Source organism: Gouania willdenowi, chromosome 10 (assembly GCF_900634775.1).
Source record: "Gouania willdenowi chromosome 10, fGouWil2.1, whole genome shotgun sequence".
NCBI lineage: Eukaryota > Metazoa > Chordata > Actinopteri > Blenniiformes > Gobiesocidae > Gouania > Gouania willdenowi.
The window spans coordinates 23954232-23978891 of NC_041053.1; the positions used below are offsets into that span (position 1 = coordinate 23954232).

The 24660-nt window shown below is 39.9% G+C and overlaps 1 protein-coding gene across 1 annotated transcript; it reads right to left on the bottom strand.

The window, feature by feature from the left end:
• Positions 1-1263: 1263 nt before the first annotated feature.
• Positions 1264-14628, bottom strand: gabrp (gamma-aminobutyric acid type A receptor subunit pi). The gene is made up of 10 exons (XM_028459684.1): positions 14413-14628; positions 13465-13542; positions 13233-13345; positions 10987-11054; positions 10692-10909; positions 8478-8560; positions 8160-8297; positions 7892-8044; positions 6005-6198; positions 1264-2027 (listed from the first exon to the last, which is right to left on the bottom strand). Exons 2-10 carry the CDS (start codon positions 13515-13517, stop codon positions 1695-1697), a joined length of 1353 nt encoding a protein of 450 aa, XP_028315485.1. The 5' UTR covers positions 13518-13542; positions 14413-14628; the 3' UTR covers positions 1264-1694.
• Positions 14629-24660: the final 10032 nt, after the last annotated feature.

Genomic DNA, 24660 nt, shown 5'->3' on the forward strand with positions numbered 1-24660 from the left:
TACAGGCTAATGTGTCTGGGTCAGATTGACCCCAATGGTAAAATATGTTAGTAATGTTTGAGGATAATAGGAGGGTTAAACCGTGGTGACGAACATTTTCAGCGTCTTAACCTTTAGGCTGAGTGTGTGATGGTTAAAGATCCAAACAGCTAGCAGCTAACCACACCTGTCATGTGCTGTGCATGTAGTTACACGCCTGGAAGTGTATTGCCTGTTCTTTTTTGAACACATTTGGAGAATTTCCTTCCTCACACACAGATCATCGCTGCACTGAATAAGCACAGCGCCGATGGAAAAAAAAAAAAAAGCTCTGATTAACCTTTCTAGTATAGAAAATAATTAAAATAAAACATGCTGTGCGCTAAGCTCCATGCACCACTCCAGGGTCTTTCTCTCCATGTTGTGACCTTAAAACTCTTGTGTCGCGTTGATGCCAGGCCAGAATCAGCTGAGCCGCTGGGCAATTTACGCAATTATGCTACAATGTTCCCAAATGAGATGGAGCTCAGACCTGCTGGATGACGGTCAGTGGATGATCTTCAAATGGTGCATACTGATTGACAGACTGTGTTGCTGCATTAACTCAGATCAATGGCATCAACAGATCAATATGACGGTTTCTGGAGGGGGATATCGGTTTTAGGTTAGGTTTTAAAGTTGCTTTTTGTTTTGTTGTGTTTTGTTTTGGTTTGGGTTTTTTTTAAAAATAAAAACATTTGTATTTGTTTATTTTTATTTTTTCATTATTAAATGTTTATGCAGCAGTCAGAGAAGTCCACCAGCCTCCAACTGATCTTCTTCAAATGTCATTTTGTGCTTCTGTGCACTCACCTCTCTATGTTGAACAGGACAGTCTCAACCACGTCTATATGCGCACCTATATGCATCCAAAGAATTTAGGGACGCACCTGGTTTACAACCCCTCATTTCAGATCTTAGTGAATCCGCCCCTTAGTGTGATCACCTGCGCTGCGTTATTATTTGCCTGGTTTGAATCTAACATCTGATCCAGACACTCAATCAAACCAAGCCTAATCAGATAGTATAGGTAACCCAATAAAAATCACTTGACAAATGTCATTTTCAGTTCTTTGTTGCGGTTTCCCTTGACTTTTGCACTTTACTGTCCTCAAGCCTTGTCAAGAGAAATATAAGTGTTATTTTCCAGTTACCCTTTTGAGCTCTTTTGACCACAATACTCAATTTATGTAGTCGCTGATGTATCTTTTTTATTTTATTATTTTACATCATATTTTGTCAGCTTATTATACATTGTCATACAAACCTTATATTACAGCCAAAACAAGAGATAACACGTCTACATAAGTCACTTAAGAAGGCAGTTTAATGCAGCACAGTACAGCGTGGAGCAGTTCAGCACGTTCTTCAAATCTATTTACCTTAAATCAATGGGTTTGTCTGTAGATGATTGCAGCTTTGTATTACCCCATTTACATGCTAATATGCTGAAAGCTATTCATTTATATATGATCGATAATGGCCTTCAATACTGAGTGTGATACAGATTGCTGCTTTGTGCTTTTCTCCAATTTGTAGCCCTAACATGATTTCACGTGTGCAGTATCGCAGCTGCTTCGATCCAGACTGCAATGACCAGCGGTTAGGTCTTAAATGAGGAGGTAGAGCAGCTTCGGGATGGCAAAATTAACTATTCATCTGCTGTTAAAGTGTACTTAGAAAAGGAGATAGTAGAGCCAGTACAAGATATTGACAAAGAGGAATGCCGTGGGGAACGCGGTGCGGGCGTGACGGTCGATGTTGTACGGATTCTCCACAATGAAGACTGACGCTGCCCTACGGGAGGCGTCCTTCATTGATGACAAACCACAACCTTGACTCGGCACCTTTTCTTTGGACTCTGTGTTATTCTGGTTCTCACTGTTTGCCGACTGTTCTGGGGGTTCCTCTGCTGTGGAGCCCACTTCCACAGACTGGTTTGGTTGGGTATTTCTGAGGATGGGGATGGATCCATTTCCATTGGTTTCACTGAAGTCCTTCAAAAGCTCCTGGGATACAAACAGATAAACACTTTAGTTCAGTTCTGCTTATTTTTCCAGGTTAAAGTACAAGTGTATGAAAAGTCATTTGAGCATCAGTTTTATATGTGTGATATCAATCTTAGTTAAGCTCTACTAGTAGATTTGGACCATTTGTGCTCAATTTTGGTTAACTAGTACATTTTACTAGTGTTGCAAAAAGTAGCTGGGTTTCCATTAGACTGTCGCAAAATAAAAAAAATGTCAACAAAGTAGCTTTAACCGTGTTTCCATTGAAGGTTGTTTTGGGGAGGAGCCTTGTAACTCCCGTGAAATCTCATCCCGCGAGACTTCACTGCAGGACAATGGACACTCCAAACCTACTTATAAAACTGGATTCCTTTGTTTTTTCATGTCTAATGTAGTAGTAATAATATTAAAGTATAAGGCTAAGAAATGTCCCGGTCTGCTCTTCTGTTTACACTTACCAAGCCATGTTTTCTCAGAAAGAAGTTGTCATGTGACCAGGTACGTCACATCATGTGACGTGTAATTGCGGAAAAAGTGTTTCCATAGTGCTTTTGCAACACATTTCAATATTGAAACATATAAAATTCCTCCTCATGAAAGTATAAAAACTTTTTAGTGTTATGTGTTTTCATTGCCAGATATTCAGTTACCAGTGCTATTTAAATTTTGCTCATTTCCAAGGGTAATGGAATCGCCACCCCTTTCATTTCCTTCACTGAGGTTCTGTGTGTGACTGGCTGAGTGGCTGATTGCCTACACTTGGGGCCTTGACTGATTGGCGCCATCTCCCAGCACTCCCAGTGACTAGTCACACCACTGGGAAGGAAGGCTCTCCTCAGCTCTGCTTCAGACAGGGACTTGTTTAGTATTCTTTTTGTTTGTTTGTTTGTGGACTCTTTTGTTAATGATGTGAGTTTAGTTATTTAAAAATTCTGTTCCTGTTTTTCTACTTTCAGACGGTAAGCAAGGGTTATATTTTCTACATTGTGGTGTCTTGTTAGTTTATTTAATTATGTATTGTTAACATGTTTTGTTTGGAATGGATCTTGGTTTGTTTTTGCTGTATCCATGTAAGTGCCTGTCTCTGGTCTCTAAGAACAATAAACTTTAATGGGCATTTAAGCGACTTGGTGTTTGTGACATTAGTATGTTTATGACTTTAGGCAGCAATTTGTGTTCAGTCACTCTTAGTCGTAACAGGAGTACAAGTATTAATTTTATTATAATAAAGGGGTGGGGAAGAGCAAATTCAGGCTTGTCATTGGCTTCTGAAAATATCACAACCAATCAGGGAGCTGGATTTGGTTTTAATTCCTCCTACTATTGGTGAGATTTTGAGTGTGCTCGTAGGAATAGTAAACAATGTCCTACTATTTAAGGCTTTTGGCGTACTACTGTGCGAGTACACTTTAATAGTTTTTGTATTACTCATAGTACTGGTACTAGTAAAGTTTTGAGTTCCAGTTCAAAACATTTTGTGAGATGTCTCACTATTGGATGCACTCCCATCTGCAGCCCTCAGAAGCATTTTTCTCAATCTGCCAATCCTGACTGGCTGGTGCACACATCATTTAAACACCTCTTCTCACTCTCAACCATATCTCACGTCTTCTACCAGCTTACCTGTCCACAGACGGATCTTCTTTTAGCCTTTGTTGATGGGTGCTGATAGAAAGGACACACTTGCTTTGTGGATCACACCAGGTCAAAAATAATCCAGCGCTTAACTTGCCTCCGCTTGGTCGGCGCTGTCCCTGTTCAACGCCACATCACGGTCTCGCACACCAGCCGACGGCTCGGCTCCAACACTGCCCCCGACGTTCCTGATGGTCCGGTGCACGTTGGCCCACCTCGCGGTCGCTAGCACTCCAGTAGACTGCCCAGCTCCCAACGCACGGTTGGCCGTGAATGCTTTGTTATGCATTAGCCCTTATACCCCCCACTCTGTCCAGGGTAAGGGAACACAGCCATGCACTGATCCTCCATTACCTGCTGCACTGTATATATGTATATATTTATATTTATCATATTTATCCTTTATTCTCTATCTATCCTTTATTTATCTCTCATCCTTTATATTTATCATTATTATTATTATTATTGTTCGTGGGCAATAAAACTTTTCTGATTCTGATTCTGATCCTGGTGGCTCCACATTGGCCTGCCATGCACTGGCTGGCAGAGATTCACCAGTTGCTGTGTGCTCGTCCCTGGCAGCTCCAGCTGCACAGGGACCTGCTGTCGCAAGCGGAGGGTTCAGTGTTCCACCCGCACTGAGAGCGCATGGTGCTGTGGGCTTGGCCCCTGAATGGCTCAGTCTGTCAGTCGTGGGACTCTCACAGAGTGTAGTTTCCACTATAGAGTCACAAGCCCCCTCCACTAGAACTCTTTATGATTGCAAGTAGAGGGTATTTGAGGGACGCATTCCTCAAATAAGAGACACATCCCAATTCAGTGCCTGGTGGGAGTGATTTTGTCATTCCTGTAGGACCTGATTGACAAGCGCAAAGCCTTTTCCACTGTGAAAGTGTATTTGGCGACGATTGCCTACTGTCATGTCAACTTTGGGGAAAAACCAGCAAGCCAACAACCACTGATGTGCTGGTTTATGAAGGGAGCACGCAGGCTTCTCCCCGTGCCCAGGCCACTGGTACCAGCGTGGGATCTTGCTGTGGTTCTGAAGGGACTTAAACGTCCTCCTTTCGAACCGCTGGGGGAGACGGGCCTGAAGTTTGCCTCTCTGAAGGCTGTTTTTTTTACTGGCTCTGGCCAGCTAAGCAGGTCAGTGACGTCCATGTGCTCTCTGTGCACCCGTCATGCTCTCAGCTCTTCCCGGGCGACGTGAGAATGATTTTGAAGCCCAACCCGGCCTTTGTGCCGAAGGTGGGGGGCTCATGTTCTCCCATTGACCTGTTGGCCTTTTCTGCCTCACAAGGTGAGCAGCGGCCTCATGTGCTGTGTCCGGTTTGTGCGGTACGCACTTACATGGACATGACAAGGAGACTGAGGAGATACGGAGCAATCAGCTGTTAGTCTCCTGGGCTAATCCATGTAAGGGGAAGCCTGTTACTAAGCAACGACTGTCACACTGGGTTGTGGAGACTAATGCTTTGGCTTATACAAGTCAGAGTCTGCGGCCACCGGAGGGTCTGCGCGCACACTAGACTCGGGCTCTCGCTACATCCTGGGCTTTGTTCAGGGGAGTGTCTGTTCAGGACATTTGTGCGGTGGCGAGTTGGACCTCGCCTCCCACGTTTGTCCGCTTTTACATGCTGGACGTCTCCGCTCCATGCGCGGCATGGGCAGACCTCTGCCCTGCGAGCTGGTCTGCGCTCGATAAGCCGGTCTGCAATACGGTAACTACCACATCCCACAGTGAGACATCTCACAAAATCTTATGAAATAGAACTTTAGATTATTTACATAACCCCAATTCTATGAGTAATATGAGTGAGATGTCTCACCAGACAACCATTCTTGCTTGGTCATATTACTCATAGAACCGGGGTTATGTAAATAACCTAAAGTTTCTACTAGTACTACTAGTAGTAACAAAGTTATCTTCTAGGAGACAATTTTGCTTTACTAGTAACCCCTAGTTGCGCACTAGTGAGCCAACAACCTTTAGTAGTAAGTTACAAGTACTACAAGTAGCTTACACTCAAAATCTCACTAGTAGCAGTAGTGGACTGTTTTCTGCAAGTAGATCAGTAAAGATAAAAGATAAATAGTACTAGTAGACGTAATGCACATGAAGTAGGAGGGATTATTACCAAATCTAGCACCATGATTGTTTGTGATATTTTTGAAAGCCAATGGGAAGTCTGAATTTGCTTTTCCCTGACCCTTTATTAGCATATGAGGTGCTTGCTTGTAGTACTAGTGATACTTTTTACTGTATTAGTTAAGCGTACAGCTTAACTAAGGTCAATATCAAAATTAATGATCAGAGGCTCTCCATCATGTGTGCGACTCACCCTGTGTAAATCTTCTAAGGTCTGGTGCTGCATTGTGTAGAAGTGAGCACAGGCATACTCCAGCAGTGCGCCAAAGATGAAGGTAAAGCAGATGCCCAGGTAGACGTCGATAGCCTTTATGAAGCAGTTGGCATTGGGGAGGGACGTGCGTGCGCCCATCATCAGGGTTGTCATTGTCAGCACCGTTGTCACACCTGCAGAATAGATTGCAGCTTGAATTTATAGTTTGCTCCATCTGCTGACAATACCCTCAACTCCATGTTTATACCCCTCGCTTTTTATTATCCTGCTGCTGTATCATCATTTTTAATTTCCTCTCAGTCTCCTTTTGTTTCCATTCAAAGCAGCTGCCACTTGAATATTTGTGCACAAACAAGCATTTATTGCTTTTGTTTTTGTAACATCTACAAAAAACTACAAAATTTGTGTTTATTAACAAATATGCAACAATATACCTTGGTAACAAGCTGACTCAACTTGTACTCAAGCTTTGTGAAAATGACATTTTCATCGAAAGTACCGTAAATTGCCTTTTGAAATGGATTCACTAAATATAGATTCCGAGTTTGAGTCGCACATTACTGCTGATTGCTTCATTTGACAAGCAGTCGATGCCAGGCCACAGGTGTGACTGCAGTGGCCGAGTAAACCGAAAGGAGAAGTAATCAGTCAATAAAAATGGTCCTGACAATTTCAGACTGACAGAGAAAAGAAAAAGGATTATTAAGTGTGACGGAGCTGGGATATTATGATGGATATAATACTGTCTAGGTCTCAGAATAGAACCCGTCTGGCCACAGCTTTCAATTCTATAACGAAACTATTGGTTGTCATTGTTAGATGGGCTAATTTTATTTTCATCTACTCTTTTCTTAAAAGTAACAAAACACTTTTTTTTTTTATTACTGGTATATAAATAAATAAAGTTTGTGGTTCTGAGTCAGTGACTTAAATATTTGAGCCACTGGAAAGCCCCCCCCCCACCTGTTTTAAAGCAGTCTTTTATTTTGAAATTGCAACATTTGCTTGCACAATTTCCTGTATCTCCATAAATGATGAAGCCAAGCAAAACAGACATAAACACAGCTGTATGACCCCAGTCAGCCGCCAAAGCTGCTGAATTTGTTTTCCACCCAGGTGTTTATTCTTGGAGTTATCCTGTCATAGGAAGAACCAAGGTGCTTTGTTGGCATGACAACAGCCCATTTTCACATTCTGAGGAAGCCAAATCAAAACAGACAGACAGTGAAGAAGTCACAGATGCAGATCTGTGGTTTGAAAGCCTGATGCTGATCCTACACAAACTTCCCTTTTTATATAATTATATATATAATTATCTTTATTATTAATAATAATAATGGCTTGGATTTTTATGGTGCTTTTTTTCAAGGAGACTCAATGCACGTACAGAAACCATTATTCATTCACACCAGTCGCTTACTCAGTCACACCGGTGGTGATAAGCTACAATGTAGCCACAGCTGCCCTGGGGTATACTGATTAGTTTTTAGTCTTCTGGTGGTTGGGAAAAACTGAAGCCTTGTTTTAACCAGACACCTAATGCTAGAATCTGTGATGCAATAAACTTAATAGGATTTGTGTTACCATTTCTATCTCCAAAACTATATAATTCATCCTTGATGAACCTTTTAAAGAGAGCTACGTCTCTCTTTATAGATAATAGCTTTGAGACCATCCTGAGAGAGAGTAATATACACAGAATAATTAGCTCATGACTAAGTGTGTGACCAAAGTGCTACAGGCTTCATAGCACGTGTTCTTCCAAGTGTGTGTTGTTATTTGTCCAGTAAAAGCATGTAAAAATAGAATATATATTGTTGGTTTTCAGCAAATTAGGTGCGTACTCGTGCAGGGAATTTTACTGACCAATGCAGGTGCGTGCTGGTACGGAGGACTGACTGATCCAGAAAGAGACCCAGGACAGAACCACCAGCAGAATGGAGGGAACATATGTCTCTAGGATGAAGAACAGCACGTTTCTACGCAGTGAAAAATGCAGCACCAGCTTGGGATACCGCCCTATGAAAGGAGAGAGAGGGAACAAAAGACTGTTATTACATCCATGTTCGACAACAGTTTTGAATCAGATTGTTCCACACACACAAAGAGACCCCTGGGAAATGAAGAAGCGCACCTGTTTCATACACTGCATGTGACACTGTTGTGTAGTAGCTCTCCACGCTGTACTGAGCCAGCCGCAGTGTGTCCAGTCCTTTCACAGAGTCATTCCCTCTAGTCCAGTAGAACACCACATCCTGCAGGTTATACCCCCCTGACAACAACAACAACACACTCTTCAGGTTTGCTCAAACCACTTGGCTGGCATAACCTTCTCTCCATGGTACTCACTACATTGATGGTGATGAAAATGGTGGGGGTGATGATTCATGATGGGATCATTGACACACTTGATGAGGGGGAGTTGTTGATGGAGCTCAAAGGAAGTACTCACAGCTCTCCAGCTGCAGCGTGCACACCTGTTTGTCCATTGGATACTTGGTCAGGTCCATGTTGCAGGCGATGGTGGCTGTGATGCTGTTGGGTGATCAGGTAAAAGAAATGTAAAAAAAAAAAAAAAAAAAAAAGCATGACGAACACTTGGAGATATCTGTCAGGCTTTGGATCAGCGTATGTTTTGGTCGTTTCCATTCAAAAAAGGATATTAACAAAATAATTCATTCATTTTCATTTTCAAATTCAAAAATTAAGATTAAAATTCAAATATTTTTTCTTTATCAGAGTCAAGAAGATCTAATCAAAATTAAAAACTGAAAAATGTTTGTTGTGCAACTGGAAGTTGCTGTTTTCAAAGTAAGAGCACGTAAGAGGACTGTGTGCTGTGTTTCTGGCAAGAGTGAAAAAATATGACTTCTGTGGTTTCCCTCGCCCAGACTAAAATGTTTTTGAAATCTTATGCTGATGTGATTTTTGACAGGGCAAAACATGGCTTAACATCTGCATAAGTCTCGCATGTCACGCCAAAGTGTGGTTGGAAGAGGTTTTTCTGCCACCATGTCTTTTTCCTGAGACATGTTCTTTGTTTCGAAAAACAACATTCTGATCCATGTCTATTAACTTCTGTTACATGCCAAAATTCTCTCTGCTACAGAGCACCATTCTTAAAAGGCGCTCCACGCTAACTTCCAGTCTCACATATTAATAAACCGCCCTGAAATTGTTCAGATCCAAGCTAGAGGACATGTTAGAATATGTGGCCCTTGTCAAAGCTCAATCCCATATCCACTATTCCACCTGTGGAGTCCCCCAGGGATCAGTTCTCGGATCAACCTTTTTCACACTCTACATGCTCCCCCTCAGCCATGTCATCAGCAGACATGAAATTTCCATCCACTGCTATGCCGACGATGCAGAAAACTATATAAAAAAACGGACCCCTATACCTTTGTCTCTACCCCCTCACCATCTCCACCTGCACCCACAACCTGCTTGGTTGTCTCCACCTGGACTACTGCAACGCACTTCTCATCGAGATCCCATGCCAGAGCTTTTTAAAAGCTCCAATACTTCCAAAACAGCACAGCTAGGATTTTGATGAGCAAATTTGATCAAATGGCACTCATTCTGAAATCCCTACACCGGCTTTCCATTCAATACAAAATCTCCCTTCTCACACACTAGTGCAACTATGGCAATGCCCGATCATATCTGAACGAACTTTTAACCCCCCAAACCACTACTGCATGTTTATTCACCTTAAATAAATACATTAATATTTGAATAAAATCAAATCTGTAAGTCTATAAAAAGTTAGAGAATAAATTAATAGTAGGACTATAAAAGTCTTCAATCTTCCTTTATGTACGTAGCAGCTTACAAAATAATTGGAATTAAATGTGCAATGAAGTTCATAAACTGTATTTATATTTTCTTATATTATTTCTAAAAACCAAAGCCTTGCACAACCATCCAACTTAGTGGGTACGTATGAACCGACATTAGCCCACCAGCGGTACATTTCTAAACAATGGCAGGTTGAGAACCACACTATTTTATTAATTGATGCTATTAATGCCACAACTATATACAGTAGCAGCAAAACTGCTTTAATTACTTATTGATTATCAATCTTTGGTATTGAAAAAAGTGGAAATAAAAAAAAAATTGCTCATAAAAAGAAAAAGGAAAGAAGGTTTGTTTTCACCTCCATAAAATCAAAGTGTCTTTGTTTCCTCAAGAGAAATAAAGCTTGTGCCGAGCTTCATAAGAACGCACGTTTGTCCCTCATTAAGGTTTGTATGGATTGTAAAAATGAAAAATGTTGTTGTTTTTGAGGCAGTTTGGCTAGTGGCACTAAACACTTACCAATTCAGGGCCATCCCCTGAGGTTACATGACTGTGTGGTGATACATGTTTGATTATTTCAATCTTTTTTTTTCCTGCTGTGCCTTTGGGCTAATTTACGGATGATTAAAACAGCAATCATAAAACCAGCAGGGGGGGAAGGGGAGAAAAAAAAAAAAAAACATAAATATTTCCTTTTTTCACTCCTCCGTCACTCACAAGCACTGTTTGATTCTCTGTTAACACCTCAATTCCCTCAAACAAATTCAGCTGATAGACTGAAGCATTTTCCTCCCCAAACTTGGGGATCAAATGTCAGCAAATGTCAAATCAATAAGATCAAATCTATAAAAACATAAATTACCGGAGGGCATAGAGGACTGTGCCATTACTGAAGATGCGTATCAGTCGATTTTCTACCGTCACATCGTGCAGGAAGGAACGTTTGGAGTCTGGAATGAAGGTGTCAGGGATCCACAGGAGTGAGACCAGGCGTCCGTCTACGCTCACACTCTCGTTTCCTGGGAATACCAATCTGGAATCACGCCAGCGCTGACGGAGGAAGATAGTAGCAGTGTAATCCTGAATGGAGAATGACACTGTTGCTCAAATGCACATATAAAAACATTCTGATCAAACGATGAGAAGTAATCGTTCACCATGTTGATTTCGGAAATGGCGTCAATGCTGGCGATGTCAAGGCTCATACCAATTTCCACTGGGCCCTCTGAAGGAAACCAACACATACACTTCAGTAGGAACAGGTGCAGGAATATTAGCTTAAATGCTTTTTATTTGTTACACAGTTTGCTTTTTTGATCTAACACATATGATATTGGTTACATCATGTGTACTATTTTTTACTCCAAAATACATTTATTGTTTTTACATTAGTTTTTGTGGTCTATGCTACTATTGTAGGATATATATGTTTTTCAAGCACAAAAATTCCTGATGGTTTCCACTCTACACAATTGTTAAAATCTGCTCCAAAATAACTGAAGTTGAACAGAGAAATCTGCATTATTTTTGGCAGGAACAGGTGGTCAAAAAGGCTAATGGAATTATCTGTGCTCTGAGTTGATTTCAATGCCCTCGGGTGCCCAGTAGGAGAACAAACCCATATGTAAAGTAGTCTTTTATCCCTTCTGCCATCAGGCTGTTAAACCTGGACAGGAGTCTCATGGACTAATAGATTTGTATTAGGGATGTAACGATTCACTCAACTCCAGATACTATTCGATTCACGATACTGGGTTCACAATACGATTCTCTCACAATTTATTTTACAAAATGGGACTGTAGACAAATGACAAATAGAAAATATTCCTTTATTCTTTTTGGGAGAATACTGAACTATTTTACTTTTATTTTTAATTGTCAAAAGGATCCCCTGGTAAACTATTCAAAACAATGCAATTGAAATAAATAAAGGAATAATACAAATTAAAAAGAAGCCTATTAATTTAAATCCTAGTTCTATAGTAAACAATGCAAAACTGCATAATAGTTCTTTTTTCTTTTTAAAAGTGCAATTAAAAATATTTTTGTGCCTTAGCAATTGTTCCTTAGTCATTGCACTGTATTTACATTAGATATTTGTTTGGACCAGAAGAGGGCACTGGTAACCCAGTGGTCGGTTGGCATGCAGCTATTCTAGCAGTGAAGAAGAGATGCTATGCGCTAGCAGACAGAGCTAATAGAAAAATGGGACTTTTGCAGACATTCACGTAATATTACAGATATTCTTTCGGTGCTAAAGGGGTAAGGAATCATTTATGAACATTTTTAAGAGTAGAAGGCGGCCAGAAAGAGAGTAGTAGGAGATTCTGCCCGCCGCTGCTGCTTCTGGACAAGAGAAGGATAGATAGTGCCCTCTGCTGTTTAAAAAAAAGTACTGCGATTCAATTTTCAGAGAATCGATATGAATTGTGATACCTATGGATCGATTTTTAACTGCCTTATGATTAATTGTTACATCCCTAATTTGTATTATTTATTAATTTTCTCTCAATGTGGATGCTGAACTACATGGTGGTTAAAAACTGATGTGGAAACGACCATCTCTGACTTTTAATATTGTCTTTGGTTTTGCTGTTTTAAATGTATGTATGGCCTGGTGGACTGCAAACTCGAATTGCCCTTTGGAATAAATAAAGTTGTATAAATCTAAATTCATCCTTTTTTTCTTTCAAAGTTAGCTTTGTACACAAACATGCACCTTCCCTCGGCTCATTCCATCATGAAATGTCTCTATATTTACTTTATTCATGCTTGTTTGAGCCCTAACTATTAGATGTCGAAGCATCCAATTAAAAAAAAAAAAAATGAAGTAGGAAAATAGACAATTGTATCGAGTTTCATCGCTATTTACTTTATGTTACATTCCTGTGCAGCTGCTTCTAAATGAACACTGCAGACATAAGATTGCTGCTGGGACATCAGTGATGAATGCAGTTTTTATTTTATTTGTTTTACAAATGCAGATATAGGGCAGCGAAAACAAAATAAATGTTTTGTAAAGAAGACATGTTAGTTCATCGAGCAGAGGGGTCTCACTGTGAGTGTTTAGTCATTATCATTAGGAATTTTGTAGTGAAGTATTGAGGTTTTCAAACTTTTCTTTTAGATGGATTGTGTAGTGATGTGCAGCAGGCAGCCATTATAATAACTGTTAAACACAACACACATTAGAGCTGCAGTTAAAAGAGGCTCAAACAAGTAGATCAATGGTTTACAGATGGATGGAAGCCAAAGCAGTTGTTTTCTGCAACTTAGAAATTTTCATTGCATTCGTCTGCAACGTCTTTTTAAATATGTGGTGACCTATTTGGAGTTCCAGTGTGGGAGACACACTGATTGCTTTGAAGAAGAAAGAAAAATGGCTCCCCAGACAACTTCGCACCATTGAAATTAGGCCTGAGGTAGCGGTTGTATCCCTTCATGAGCTTCTGAATCGTTGGCTGAAGCTGGGAGTCGCTCCATTCGCCCCAGTGGTTGCTAGGGAACGTACAGCCACTAACGGGAGTGAAGAGATGTAAAAGTAATCAAGACAAGAGATGGAAAACTGATCGTAAATGTGGTTGCATAACATTTTCATGTGGTCATGTGCATTTTGTATGTCATGAAGGTCTCACCCCAGTGTGGAGGTCAGGGAGAGGACCAGCAGGATGTGATGCTGGACGGACATCGCAGGATGCAAAGGTCAGTGGGGGCTGCTTAGAGAGATGTGACAAAGGTCATGGCAGAGCCTGTGTGGCTTTTGTTTTATTAGGAGAGATTTCCCCATGTGGGGGCAGTAGCTAACTGAGTGGGATCACAGACCTTAGGGGAAATCTGCAGCAGAGCAGCCATCCTCACCCTTTAATGGAATCAAACTGTGCTCTCTCCCTTTCCTTCATGCACATACAACGCAGAGGAAACTTGAATTGATCCTAAACTCCCTGCTAGCATTCATTTATCAACAGCTACTCCATTTGGCACACACATGTACACACATTGGTGTTCCTTTTAGCTATATATGACGTTTAGTCTGTCGCCTCTTGATTTATGTGTCCACTGCCTCATGGGTTATTCACACTGCTGCTTCTCATCTTTAACTCATCTGGGATTCTCACTTTCTCTGAATCCTCACTTCCTCCCCCTGTGAATAAATCTCATCCTCAGCGATTGATTTGGGCCTCTCGCCACAGACTTCTAACCATATTCCATACCACGTGTCACAAAACAATCTCTGCACCAGTGTGTTAACATGTTTAGCAGACAACGCCCAGTTTAAGATACAGCAGCAGATATCTGTTCCCCTAATACTACTACTACTACTACTACTACTACTAATTATATAAATAATGCATATGATGCTTATTTGAATTGAAAGTTAAAGTAAAAAATCAACATGTGATTTTTCTTCTAATCAATGATCCCATCTTTCCTCTCCCACCCTGCTACTTTTCATTGAGCCATATGTAGAACTATACAAGCACATTTCTTTTCTTTATGTATTACGCTGCATGCACATTCCTTTAACACAGCAAAATGATTCCACGCTCACACACTAATGCCTCAGTTTGACTTTTAGTTCTTACCTGCACTGGTCTTTGCTTCAGTTCTCCTTAGGTTTTTATTTCCCCAACTCGTCCTCTCTTCTTCCTTCCTGTTCCAGACGCTCCTCCTCGTCCTCCTTTGTGTGTCACTTTATCCCAGTGATTCTTCCATCTACCAGTTAACTGCTGTTTTTTTTTTTTTCTTCCCCCGTCTTTGGTCCAGTGTGTGGGTCCACTGCTGCTTGTTTTACTGTTTCCTCCTCCTCTCTCTGCACTGGCTGAATTCCTCTCTCCATACAGCCCATGGTACCCCCCCCACCCCACCTCCCTCTCTTTCTCTCTTTCCACTCAGCATCTCATACTGAGCAGCAGCATCTTTGGTTCGCTACCCTCCCTGCATCAATGTACACATATTAAACATCTTGTCTTAATCTCGCCATATCACTTCCACGCTCACTCACCCTCCTCTTGTCGTTCCGTCGGCCTGCAATCTCCACCTCTCTCCCTCTTCTAAAATACACTGTAACGCTGCACCACCTCTTATATGCTCCAAGGCTCCCGTCCATCTCATTTTCTCTTACCCTTATCTTCTCCTCCAGAAACATCTCGTTGCATCACTGTCATTATCTGATCGTATGTTTTCTTTGCTTTTTCTTGTTCTCTCAAATCTCTCTGGCTTTTTTTTTTTTTTTTCCAGATAGGAACATTATTTTATAGCTGTAAAACGATAAACATTCCCTCACAGGAGTTCTTTTCTCCTGCAAAGCACATGTTTTATGTTCCCATGTCCTCCATGGAGTACTAGAGCTGACGAAGCAGCAGAGGTGACACTTCTATCATCTCCGTCCGCGTCGCCTCATTACAGACAATATACATGTTGAGTTGTGGTATTGGTAATGATGATGTAGATGTAATGTGCACACAGTGGGGCTACACAAGCCCAGTAACAATAAACGCTCTCTCATTCATCTTCATCGCTGCTACTGCCGCTGACATTGTGTGATTAATGTTTGGGAGCTTCTGGCTCGCACTGGGCCTGGAGCCGTGCCTTATTTCTAATTATTTACCCTGACCTCTGGAAGCACAAAGTATAGTCAGGGTACAGCAACTTACTCAGTCCTATGGGAGACCACACTGCAGGCCTGCCACCCTGCCGCAGCTTCTATTAATCCCAATGCTAAACTGGCCACTAACAAACTCATCACTTTCCAGGCTATTGGTGCATCAGCAGGAGATAGCAGTAAAACCTCCAATTCTCATTTACCTCCTTTTGTAAATGGCGACGTTTCCTAGAAAAAAGTCATTTTTGTCTCCTTCGAGTGATGACACAAGGGAACGAATGTAGGTTCAACCTATTTGCATCCACCTTGGACACCACCATGTTAGTCAGAGTGCCCACAGTCCTTGACAATGAAAGAGACAAATGGAGACAGCAGTGTTGCACCTTAAGGGAAGGATGTAAATGTTTTATGTGAAGGGGGGGGGGCTCATGCATAATTATTTCCAAGGCTTGGGTGAGGTCAGATTTCAGAATTTAGTCAGTGCCAACTAACTGCCTCCACCCACCCCCATGTTAATGTGCAGATGGTTTTTCCTTAATTCTTCCAAATACTAAGCTGCAAATTCATTCCTCCCTCTGCTCATTCATTCCTTCTATTTGTTTATTTGCGAGTCCATTTGACATAATTTCCCGTTAGGTATTCAATCCCTCTCAGCCATCCCGAAAGGCACCACACATCCTCTGACTATGACGCATTACGTTTTCTTTTTTTCCAGAACACATCAGCGCTAACTTTCCTTTTTTTAACGAAACATGTGTCTGTCTGAGTATGCAGTTTTTGATAATTGAGCTTTTAAATCAGAGGGATATGTATGTGACTCACTGTTCTTTCTTAACAAGGTCTCTGGGATCATTGTTCTTTATATATATAAAAATAAACAAGTTTACTGATGCTGCATGTTGTGATAGGAACCTTCCTCAGCTGCTGAGACGTTCAATCTTAGGTTGCATCTTAATCGGTTGCATCCATTTCTATTTTTACTGATCTTAGGAAAATTTTTTGTCATTCATCTCTATTCATCATTTCACCCCATTCAATATATTCTCCTTCCATCTCCAAGGGAATCCGACTCTCTCTTCCTCGTCCCCTCTATCACTACCAACAGGCACTTTTAGGATGTCAAGTAGTTCATCCGTTCCTCTCCACTCATGCACCAGAAAATGGGAATGTCACTGCTTTATGCACAAGAAAAGAAAAAAAGATTTACTGTCATGTGGCAAATGGAAATGTCAGAGGACTACTCATGAAAGGGACAGAGATAAATCTATCCTGAATGAGTGTGACGGCTGCCATGTCCGGGAGGAACACGTATGACTTAATGTGGCGTTGACGCTTCCAGTCAGCTGCCATGTTGCCCTGTGACTGAAACTGTCCCTTGTGCTTTTTTCTTCTCTCTTGTTCTGAGCAGGAAACTGTAACCAAGCATTTCCATTCATATTTGTTTTGTTAGAAAGCACAATTTGCTTACAACCACAGAATTAAGCGACCGTTGAAGCCTTAATTTTTCCTAATATTCCTATCAAAAGCCAACAGCTTCACCCTGTTGGAACCTGTCTATTTATTTGAAAAGTCAAATAAGTTTATTACCCAATTGGCTTTTTCCTTTTGACTCAAGCCAAGCACATTTGTCAAAGTTATTACATTTTATTCGACTCACTAGTAGACCTTTGTGAGTCTGCTTTTAATGGGTGTGTGTATTTTTCATTTCTGAAACAAGTCTCTTACATGAGCATGTTTACTCATGAGATGTTAGCTGTTATTTCTCCAAAGACAATAAATTCACCATAGTATCATTAAAACGCCTCAGAAACGTTGTTCAATGAGCATGGTGCAGCATCCTGTTTGGGACTGGGAGCAAAAAACCAACTTTAAAGATGACTACCACATCTGCAACAGAAAGCCTCTTCATTAACAAAAAACAAGAAATCCTCCAAAGATTACAAGCATCTTAGAAAAATAATGGGAAGAGGGAGTGTATGGCTCGCACAGCAGGAGTGTAACTGACTGCTACTAGATTTAAAGGGGCAGTATTGTGAAAAAAATCCCTTTATAATGGTTTTGCTACAGTGATATGCATCCCTTTAGCCTCAGTCAGAGGGCAAAAGATGAAAAAGTTTTGTTTCCTCCCTCCCTTGTTATTCCACATTTTGTAAAAAGTCAGCTCCAAACAGGCGAGTTGGATTTTTCTCGCCAAGTGAGGTCACATAGCGGAAACTCCTCCTCCTGACAATCCTGGCTCCTCCTACCCTATAAGAATGTGAGCTCCTCCCTCTCAACCTACCTCACAGGTAAAACAAACACTGCGGTTTAGAATAGAATAAATATTACAATTAATCGTCATATCTGTAAAGCTACATACACAAAATGTGTGCATTTAACTCCTCCCTGAGGAGCAGTGGGCAGCCACGATGTAGCACCTGGAGAAGTTCCATTTTTAGTATTCGTTATATCGCCTCGTATCACTTTTGACTTGATCTGATGTGTTTGTGACACAATACGACGCAGCGGTTTGACCAATCAAATGATTGTCACCTTAAATGCAAATCCAGTCAGCTGTTTCAAACACTCCGGTGAGTGTTTGAAACAGCTGACTGACTCCATTGCTGCTGCTGTGATAAACACAAACCCTGAAGCACTGAGATGGACTCACAATAGCTGCTTAAATAGCCATGTATTTTACTGTAATGTGCATTTTTGGCTGTGGATAGCAAAAGAAATCGCTTTGGTGTGATGACTAATCTCTTTTGCAAGAGCGAGGCATGAAGTCTATAGACACGATTACTCATGCATATGCATGAAGGCCCCAAAACAGCCTGTTCTTAGAAGCGTCATGAAATTGAAAACTCCAGAAAAAAGGCAAGTTTGGTAAATCAACCTCAAATACGATGTTGTTGGGGTTCTTAGAACAAATGGAGATGGGTGAAAAACAGCATAATACTGGACCTTCTTCTTCTTCTTCTTCTTCTTCTTCTTCTTCTTCTTCTTCTTCTTCTTTCGTAGTTTTACGGCAGTTGGCAACCAAAGCAAGGAGCATTACCGCCCAAATACTGGACCTTTAAATAACAGCTTCTTTATGTATTTGCAAATATGGACAACGTTTACATCATTTTGACAAATGTCGAGCAATTATTGCACATGTAAACATAACATATGGAATTATGTTTACCACCGCCTCATTAGATTTGCTTCTTATGTCTTTTTTTTCCTAAAGATTTCTGCTTTATACAATGGAAATTAGGGATGCACAATATTGGATTTTTATGTGATCATCTATAGAAGTTTATTTTTCAATAAGAAATTGCTTCGGTTGGTTGTAAATAATGTATATATTATGTCCATGTCTTTAATGTATGAGGACTACGGATGGAAAGTAGCTCATGGCTAGATCTGGCACATTTAAACAAAGTATTGTACTGGTGTTCATTAATGTGCTTTGTCCTCTCCAAATATACAAATGAAGTAAAGTAAAGCCGAAATCTGATATGGCAGATTTTTTTTTTTTTTAAACTCAATTGGCTAATAACTTCTTCCAATATTTTTCCCCACACCTAATTGCAGAGATCATCTATTTTTTTGTTTTTTTTTTCCTGTAGTGGAATTAACATATAGAAATATTCTGCACACTCTTTATCATTTTGGCCCGTTGGCAAATGCAGACAAGGCAAAACTGACATCAGTAGCCATTCCACCTGCAAATTAAGAAAAATGCTTCAACTGTTCAGTAAAACATGCCATACTTATTCATGATAGTTGTTCTTAAACCAAACAAGATATTTGTAGCCCATCCTACTTAAAACATTACTACCTGCTTACCTTATATTTTGCATTTTGCATTTCAGTGCATTTTTCATGCATTTTATGTAATTTCTGTGGCTATATATGAGGTAAAAAATCAAACCATTTTGAAATTGGTAAATTCACTGACTAATTTTACTTTGAAATTGTGGAGTTCCTTGCACCTCAATTGATTTACAAGCACACCTGCAGTCTGCTCCCCACACACAAGATGGCGACGCTTAGTCATGCGTCCCCACAGGTGATAAGGCGTTTATATGAAGTCTATGGGTTGATCAAAGAATCAAAGCCTATTATTTTATTAGTTAAATCAGTGAAATGATGGTTGTGCGATACTTAATTTTAAGGCCGACATCTGCTGATGGCGATAATGTTCCAGTAATGTGCATCGATCCATCGAAACCACCATCACCCAAAAAAGTTGACATTGCTTTGTGATCATTTCAGAATGTAAAATAATTTTGTTTTATTCATCTCTGTTACACAGCTGTTATGATAGTTTTGCTGTTTTTAGAATTGTATATTTATTTCAGCTTTTGTGGATTGGAAAGGTCTGCCTTGAGACCTGCAGAATCAACTATGTAGCTGCTTGTAGCCTACGATAATAGCTTTGAAATTGTTACCTTAACCATGCAGATTTGTACTTCAAACTCAAAAAAATGTCTTTTAGTGCTTCTACACAAAGCATTCCTGTTTGTTTGTCTGATGTTTTCTGTATCTGGCAGAATTACAATAAAAAACATGAACTGAACATGAAATGAATCTTTGATATGAACACCTTCTGTGAAGATTAGAATATTATTTTAAACTGAAGACTACTTCATTTCATCAAATAATACCACAGCTAACCATCTGTCTTTAGATTTTCCACCAATTAGATTAAACCTTCCATCCATGATAAATGTTTGTATCTGGTGAGAGTAAAACTCAGTGTCGCCAAAAACAGTCCATTTTTATGCAGTGTTACACCTATTCGCTGCATTTGTTGTGACTGAGTGCGAACTTCGGGTGAGTAAAACAGAAAGTGACAGCCTCCTTCCCTCTGAGTCCCATCTCACTGGTCCAGGTCAACTCAGGTGGTTTTCGAAGCTAGCAACAGCAGCAAAGAGTGAGACTCATCGCTGCTGTTGCCAGCAGAACTCATCAGGTTTGGAAGTCCTCGATCAAATCAGAAATTCAATTTTTTTTTTGTTCCATACCGTTAGTCTTGCTGTCCAGGCACATGGGAATCTGAGCACTTTCAGTTTACTGCTGTAAGGTTAATTCAAACAATCAATCAAAAAAATGTTATTTTAGTTGAATAGTCCTACAGTTGGCGAAGAAGCCACTGCCAACACATGCAGGGTTTCACATTAACAGGAATATGCTTTTAAATGTAAACTCCAGGGCACCGCTGGGAACTGAAAGAGATGGACAGGAGTAGGAGACGATGCTAAAGTGTCAAGATAAACCTCGTGTTCTGGATGTGAAGGTTAGAAAGCTTTTGGAATTGATCGAGTGGAAATATGCCTCCTCTTTTTCAATAAGCCGAGAGTGGGTCATAGAAAAGACAACCAGGCTCTTTTCAAATTTTCAGAATTCTTTTTTTTTTTCAAAATGTTTAATTCTTTGGAATTAATAAAGTAGCAGTCTTAATTATTCTTGGAAATCATTGAATCCCGTAGCTTTAGAAATGTTCAAAAGCTAATGTAACTTTAGACTCGTGCCCGTCTGTGCTAAAGCACTTCCTCCCAAAATAAATGCACAAATTGACTCCAAAACGCACACAAAACAATAGAAAAACACACAAAGGGCCTGTACTACAAAGCTGGATAGGTATACCCTGGGGTATCTCTCCCGTTAGCGGGCTTCACGTAACCAAACATTCTCCGTCACGGAGCAGCTGTACTACAAAGCTAGATATAAACAACTTCACTCAACCCAGAGTTATCCAACCTGGATCGGTGTGCGCTCACGTTCAACGGGTGGAGATTGCAGTGTGATTATGATTAAACATGAATCTCAATGTGTGAATTTGTGAGATTATACACTAATAATTAATTGGTGAATAAACTGACTCACTTTATTACAGCATAGACGTGTTTCTGTTCACGTATCCGCCTTATTTTGGGTGCATTCTGTGGCTCTGATGCTGCGTTCATACGGATCACATTTGCATTTTGTACAGCTTCTATTATCTTACAGGACTAAAACTCTCACTATCGCCAACAGCGTACATGAATACATGAATGAATTATATTCCGCGTTACCATGGTGATTTACCGCTGTAAGTTAACCAGCGTTGTAGTAGAGCACACACGGAATAAATCGTGAAGTTGGCGCAATAAGACAAAATCTCAAAACCCACAAAACAATAAAAACATACAGAAAGAGAGAAAAATGACAACAAAAATACACAAAATGAAAGTAAATGATATAAAATGGCAACTAAACACACAGAATGACAAAAATACACATCACATAAAAATATATATCGGATCAGATAATTATAATTTTGTAGCCCCTGCTGTGATAAAAGCTCTGGTTTCATCTTTATTAATGTAAACTCTAAGACACCAGGAAACTTTTCCTATATTATACAGAAAGCAAACTGTTGTTTTTCGCACATCATCGACTATCGCTACACCCAAGAGATGGACACTAAAGCCCAGTAGAACCTTATACCCTCTGTGACATTTTGTGACACAAGCTTTCCTTTCTTTTCTCAGTTGTCTCCATCGATCCATCAGACCGTCCCACTTTAGCCAATCAAGTGAATGCTTATGTCCACTCCTCCTTGACTGTGAGTGCTTCAGTAGCTTTTTATCGAGGAGTGTGAATCCATCAAAGCAGGTCAGCAGGATCTCAAAGGATTTGGTTCAGATTTGTGTCATCTGAACAGTCATGACCTTGACAACAGCAGGGGAATCGAATGAGCCAAAGGAGTTCAACATAACAATCTCAGTTTGTGTCACAAAGAACTATTAAGGCAGATGTTCCTCACCACAGGATCTCTGCGTAGAACCAGCGTGGGGCTTAGTTGACACAAAACCGTATTCATTTATTTTTTTTTAATCCCACTTCCTGTTTTAGATGGTAAAATATCATCATATTACAGCACTATATATATACATATATATGTATATATAAATCGAAATGTTTCGCTGCAAAACCAAAAGATTAAGAAAGGTTTTGCCATTAATTCTATATTTGCATTTGCTTCCTGCAACCAGCTAATGCAAAAGCTACGTGATCGCTATTTTACATAACCACCAGTTGACCCAAATCATCAACATTATTTTAAATGCATTACAAATGATTTTATACAGCCCACATCCTGCACTTTCACAATGTTTAACACATCTTAAACTTCCCACTGTGGCAGATAATTAATCTTCATTCATTATTTATTTTTAACCAAGTTTCTTTCTCAGGATTCACAATCTTCCTCTCCTTCATTGTTTTCATGGTTGCACTTACCTTTAACAAAAACCAGTAGTGAAACTCTCTAAGAGCAGATGACCCCCTCACCCTGGAGCAAGCTTTGTCGTTTCTGCCTCTACTTGAAATTCTGATGGGTGGAGTGTCAGCAGTGGTTATCGTCTCAGTCTGGAAACTGGTTGGTATTTGGAACAGGATTAAATTACATAGAAAACAGAATTTATTCCCTCACCACCTTCACTCCACCTGTTGGAATGATGTGGGACTGAGTAGCAGTAGAAGCTGGATGATATTGTGTTAGTTTAGAATTTAGTAGATGTTTTAAAGGAGACATATCATAGTTTTAAATCCTTCCTTTTTACATATAAATCATACAGTTGTGGTCTATATAAAGCGGAACTGCAATGCTTGGGTCTGAATTCCTCATTATTATAGCTCCACAGGCCTCTTTTCTACCCCTTTTCTGATGTGCTTCTGAGAGCAACTCGTTTTGGTGCGGTCTCTTTAAATGCAAATGAGACACTTCATACCCCGCCCCCTCTCCAGGTTGCAGAGGTGACACTCGGTTCAACTCCACCCTGTTCGGCCATTTTTGTAGTTTCATAGAAGAGATACGACTGTCATATTTTCCCGTTCATTTATTTCTTCGAAAACAGTTTTCGGAAGTATGTTGGTTTGTTTGTTTGTTTGTGTACACGTAAAAGTTATGACCAGATTGTGATTAAATGTACAGGAAATATTGATAATGGGACAAGAAACAGCTGATTGAATTTTGGTGATGTTCTGGCTACCAAAATAAAATATATAAATATATATTTATACATCCCATTAGTTTTCCCAACCACACTGTGGAACTTCTGTTAAACGTTGATTAGAAAACTGATGATGTCGTCAACACTGATGTCATCAGTGTTCCAAGAATGTTCAAACTGATGATGTCATCAACAGTGATGTCATCATCAGTGTTCTATGCTAATGCTAATGCTAAGCTAATGCAGTGCGACACTGTCTGTACATGTACATTGAAAATTTATGAATGGATTTTGCTGAAATTTTCATTTGTTTGGTTTTCTGTTTTCATCAAAACGACTTAAGGGATTTTGGCAAAAATCGTACCAAAGATATGGAAAGATTCCATTCAATTTTGAAGGGAATCTGGATCAATATACTGTTTCTGGATGAGTTTGAAAAATAAAAAAAGTTTCAAAAATGTATAGTTTGTGTTGTGTTAGTTTGTTATTCTCCAATCTTTATGAACTTTCACTCATTTATGTCGAATTGGTTTCTCAAACACCCCATTGTGTTTCATCTGGATTAGATTTGGATTGGGCATTTCCTCGTGATTTCTCAAAAAAATGGGGTCCATACATTTCGATCTACAATATGGTTAGGTGAGTTGGTAAATATGAAATTCAAATGGTGAACTTGCACTTTACATTTTACAGAATTATTGATCAGTTAGCTGTTTTAAACTGAAGCTACTTCAAAACTATACATTTCTTTTAAACACTTTTAAAAACTTAAAGATGAACATTATCTTAAAAGTTTCTAAAAGGGTTAACAATACATATTTCTATAGAGAATCATTCATCAAACATTTAATCACTTAAAATTACAGCACATAAACTTGATCTAATTCAGCTGCTGGTCTGAAGTAGATTTAAAGACTGTGTAAAGCAAATTTAGCCATTTTCTTCTAAACACAGTGAATAGGTCATAAATGTATTCCTTAAAACATGTAAAAAGCCATTAAACCATTTATAATTTAATTGTGGAGCGAGGCTTCACAAACTGTGTTTCAAATTTCTGTGTTCAAGATTTAAAAGGTGTGTCAGAAATCATGGCCGTGTTACGTAACGGAGCCATCATTAGCATAAACCCGCCCATGCTGCTGAAGCATATACTGTAAATACATAGAGAGCAGGTAAAGGAATATCCACAGCAGGTCTCCAAGGTGAACAGCCTCTGGCATGTTAGAACAAGGCGGGTAAGGGAAGTCGGCAAGTCAGATCCG